At 35.4% G+C, this 4,448-nt stretch overlaps 1 protein-coding gene and 1 long non-coding RNA gene across 5 annotated transcripts; one reads left to right on the top strand and one right to left on the bottom strand.

Moving 5' to 3' along the window:
• Positions 1 to 6: 6 nt before the first annotated feature.
• On the top strand, positions 7 to 1,722 carry LOC140820797 (mitochondrial pyruvate carrier 1). 4 transcript variants are annotated; one of them, XM_073181134.1, is made up of 5 exons: positions 7 to 544; positions 829 to 941; positions 1,020 to 1,074; positions 1,145 to 1,273; positions 1,493 to 1,722. In XM_073181134.1, exons 2-5 carry the CDS (start codon positions 849 to 851, stop codon positions 1,648 to 1,650), a joined length of 435 nt encoding a protein of 144 aa, XP_073037235.1. In that variant the 5' UTR covers positions 7 to 544; positions 829 to 848; the 3' UTR covers positions 1,651 to 1,722. The 4 variants fall into 4 exon arrangements, with proteins under 4 accessions (XP_073037235.1, XP_073037236.1, XP_073037238.1 ...); XM_073181135.1 differs by lacking the exon at positions 7 to 544 and adding an exon at positions 568 to 686; XM_073181136.1 differs by lacking the exon at positions 7 to 544 and having other exon boundaries at positions 705 to 941; positions 1,145 to 1,280.
• Positions 1,616 to 1,949, bottom strand: LOC140820799 (uncharacterized). The gene is made up of 2 exons (XR_012115587.1): positions 1,855 to 1,949; positions 1,616 to 1,752 (listed from the first exon to the last, which is right to left on the bottom strand). It is a non-coding gene; the product is annotated as an uncharacterized lncRNA (long non-coding RNA).
• Positions 1,950 to 4,448: the final 2,499 nt, after the last annotated feature.

The raw sequence follows: 4,448 nt of genomic DNA, 5'->3' as shown, positions 1-4,448 counted from the left end.
CTCTTTTTGTAAGCATCCATATATTTTTTCATTACAATGTGTTTGTTTCATTTATATATCTTTGAATGCAACAATTGCCCCTGTTAACCACATAACGATCAAAATATAATTTTTGGGCTGCTGTAAAATTTTAAAATTTTGAATCGTCCATTGGCACAAACTATAGTTTTTGGTATAGTTGTAAGCGCTTGTCATACGATTTACAAGACAAGGTCACATACTTGATTCTTGTGAGTTCCAAGCCTTTGCAATTATTGGGATGTCGACTATTGGTATTAACCCCTGCTGCATTGGTGGCTGTCTATATGACATAATGAATCGTACTGTTGCCAGCAGCTTTTATTTATTTATTTATTATATCACCCTTTATTTATTTATTTATTTATTATTTATTCATTATACCACCTTTTATTTTTAGCATTATGGCTAGTGCTTGGTTTTGCAGTATAGTACTTTTGCGTTTCTCAACATGCAAACTACCAAATTTGCCTATCTCTACTCCTGACCTGCTATCTCTTTTGGTTTTATGAATAAACTTTAAAAGGTTTTTACCCTACTTTATCCTCTTTTGCAAGCTATCTATGTATAATTCTTAGAGATATAGAGCCTGCACGACTCTTGTCTTCCTAGAAGTCTCGAGTTATTGCCAAGTTACACCTCTAACAAATAGCATCCATTTCTACCGGGTGATGCTTAACACAACTGTATTTCCTGGCCATTTACAAAATGGCCTTGCAAAGATCCTAATTTGCCTGACAGTCATAATTGTCATGGATCCAATTAGTTCAATTAGATTCTAAATGTTAATGCTGTTCTATGACTATGCAGGTTTGTCTTAATACTTAGCTATGGCTTCCTTCAAAGCATTTTTAAACAGTCCTGTTGGTCCCAAAACAACTCACTTTTGGGGTCCTGTAGCTAATTGGGGATTTGTCCTTGCTGTATGCTTCTTTTACCGAGCTTCAAAATATATAATATGTTGAACTTTTGTCTGAATTATTGACAAACTGGTTTTTCAGGGGCTGGTAGACATGAAGAAACCTCCAGAAATGATATCTGGCAACATGACCGGAGGTTTCAAGTGAAATTTCATAAACTGATTATTCTCTAGAAATTATCTAACTTTTTTGCTTTCATGATACAGCAATGTGTATGTATTCGGCTTTGTTCATGAGATTTGCATGGATGGTACAGCCTCGCAACTATCTCTTACTTGCCTGCCATGCTTCAAATGAGTCAGTTCAACTCTATCAACTATCCCGTTGGGCTAAAGGTCAGGGGTAAGTTCCCTGAGTTGTAATTTAGCAAATCTTATTCTTCTTAGCCCTCTGGAACATCACGTGTATATCTCCGGACCCACCCGGTTTCAGTTTTATTTCTTCCTGCCAATTCGTTGTCACTTTTTTCCTTTGCTCAAGTTTCATCGTTTATGCGCTAATGGTGAAACTCTGTGCAGAAGAAATGTAATCAATTTTTTTTATATTCACCTTAGGTACTTGGGAGAAGAGAAGAAAGAAGCGGTTTCATCTACGTGAATGGTTACTCTGCATTTCTGTTTATTTCTTTGGAATGATGAAAACGAACCCCAGTACCCTGTCATTAAAATCAAATAACAGAACTGCACCAGTAGGCGCACCGAACAGCTATTGATCATCTTAGTCTCTGTTGAAAAAATTTACATTTGCTGTGTGCCATTGGATAATAAGGTCATTGCTTTTACTATCCAGATTGTCTACAAAATGCTAGGTGGTTCTGAAAATTTTCTCCTCGAGAAACCAATGATATTTTGTATTGAAAAGCTCCTGGTTGTCACAGCTGCTTAGCAGGACACCCCCATTAAGCCCTGCTCAGAACCAGAACCAGTGGAGCTAAATGGTTGTTGTCAATTTTTTCTTTTCCCACTTTTGGTTTTGGTAGTATGCTTGCCTATTCAATTTTTCTCACCCTTTTGATTTTCGGTCTAGTTTCTATATTCTTTATCTCGCTCGAAACACAAGGAGATATTTTTAATACTAGCTGACTGACACCCGTGTTATATGTGTATAATTATCATATTTTTAACCACAAAAATCAAATTCAAATAATTACCCATGTATGTCATTAGCTAAAATAGATGCATGTGACTGATGAAACTAAGCTTAAATAAGTTGTAGTAATTTTGAATCGAGAAAGAAAGAGATGTCGCTCAGGCTGTCAAATGGGTCGGCTCGCAGATCTGGTGAGTTGAAAAAATCTCAACCCCTTATTTTTTTTAATGAATAAATAAATAATGCGAAAACAACGTTGATATTGAATAAAAAGTAATGTACTCAAATAATATGAATAACATGAAAGAAACTTAGTTGCAAAATAAAAATGTAAGACATTAAAAACATGGCAAAAACTTATGTGAGACGGTCTCACGGGTATTATTTGTGAGACGGATCTCTTATTTGGGTCACCCATAAAAGAGTATTATTTTTTATGCTAAGAGTACTATTTTTTATTGTGAATATGAGTATTGTTGACCCGTCTCACAGATTATGATCTGTGAGACGGTCTCACATGAGACTCACTCAACAAATCAAAAACAAATTTAAATTCTCTAAATAGACAATCTAAATGTAATTATGTATTTAGCAATCTAAAAAGAAATAGTGGAAATTAGAAAATCTATTTTTTAAAAAACTGGCTGGACCCGCCATGCCCCCAATACTCAAATGAACAGATTTGACCTGTATCCAAACGTGTAACATCTCTGACCAGTTTTAATAAAATAACAGCGAAATTTAAAATTTTCTTAAAAGAAAGAAGGATTTAAAATACATTTCTACATATAATCAAAAGTATATACATGATCGATAAAATGATTCAACAAAATACAAAATATCATTTTTGTGATCATGTCCAAAATGCTAGCAAAATAGCCTTCTTCCTTCTTTCTATTATACATATGCCTTCGGCTCCAATCAACGTCCAGGCTTGTCGCTCTTATCTGCATCACATGAAATAACTGAAATGAGTATAAAACTTAGCAAGTGGAACTCTTACATAACAATGGATACATAGCATACTCTGAAAAACATGGTTTTGAAAACATTAAATACCATCAACTCTAAAACATAAATATTATATCATGAATAACAATAACGATGATATTTCTCTTTTCTATGATGGATTGATATCTAAATAGTATCTCTGTCTCTGTACCTATATCTCACCGATATGAATCGATACTCTGTTGGGATATAAGCCTATGGTCGTAGATCAACTAATTGCATGCAATCTCTGACTATGTATCTATCAATCCAATAAATCCTTTGAACTCTCTTTTAGGCATTAAACCAAACACTTTGCATACTCTTTTCTTTTGTATTCCCTTTTGATATAATTGATACATAAAATGCCTCTAATATACAACAAAGTGTATTAATACATAGCATTAATAAAATGGAAGGGAATAACATGTTAAAACCATTGAAACACAATACATTATCATGTGAGCACAAGGAAATGAATTCCACTTACTACGCTTGGATCACTTGATTCTATTCTCTTGGTACACTTCCTACAACAATAAACCATATAATGAACCATCAACATCTCAATAATCACAAACCCATACCACAAAACCTATAAAACCAACACACTCAATAATCCATAATTTCTCTCAACACCAAAAACCAAGAATAAACTATACCACAAGCTTACCTTAGCTCCTTGAACCAACAATGACCTTGTTCTCACTTCAATAATTCCACAAGATGCTAGTCAATGAAAGGAAATGAAAGAAATGTAGGAACCTTAGTCTCCCTTGAGCTGCAAACCGAGAAGAATGGAGAGAAATGAGGGAAAAGTGAACCAACTCATGTATTTAATCACTTAAAACCGAAAACACGCTTTTACTATTCACGCACCGCGGGTGCGCTCCAAAATACACCGCGGGTGCGCTAGGCATTCTGTAACACTTCCGAAAATCCAAAATGACGACCGCAGGTGCGCTACAAAACTGACCGCGGGTGCGGTCTGGCCTCTGCCCAAACACCGCGGGTGCGGTGGCTAACTGACCGCGGGTGCGGTAACCTCTGTAGCCAACAACAAACTTTTGCAACAAAAATCGAATCGCAACGCTGCTTCTCCTCATAATTCGGCAACACTCTCAACAAGAAAGTTGAACCTCTATAACTTATCTAACCACCTCAATTGGCCTCATACCAATTGGCTCAACCTACGAATTACCATGAATTAAATCGCAACAACGCTACAATAAAACCACATAACAAGTATAACCAACAATACTATAAATCATAAATCACAACTCTTAACATCAAAACTATACTTAATCTTAACCAAGGAGTCAATAATCATACGAAATCTTAAACTGTATCGTTCACCAAGCTTGGCTATTACAAAACGTGTCGCTAAAATAATAATTCAATCTGTCAATTTTTTAATGCGAGGCGGGCGGG

Source organism: Primulina eburnea, unplaced genomic scaffold (genome assembly GCF_022965805.1).
Source record: "Primulina eburnea isolate SZY01 unplaced genomic scaffold, ASM2296580v1 ctg1459_ERROPOS7100000, whole genome shotgun sequence".
Classification (NCBI taxonomy): Eukaryota; Viridiplantae; Streptophyta; class Magnoliopsida; order Lamiales; family Gesneriaceae; genus Primulina; species Primulina eburnea.
This window is presented reverse-complemented; position numbering and strand designations above follow the sequence as displayed.

Coding starts and splice junctions, on each gene's coding strand:
- LOC140820797 (XM_073181134.1), top strand. CDS start 849: ATGGCTTCCTTCAAAGCATTTTTAAACAGTCCTGTTGGTCCCAAAACA. Junction 942..1,019: donor ATTGGGGATTTGTCCTTGCT/GTATGCTTCTTT, acceptor CTGGTTTTTCAG/GGGCTGGTAGACATGAAGAA. Junction 1,075..1,144: donor ATCTGGCAACATGACCGGAG/GTTTCAAGTGAA, acceptor TTCATGATACAG/CAATGTGTATGTATTCGGCT.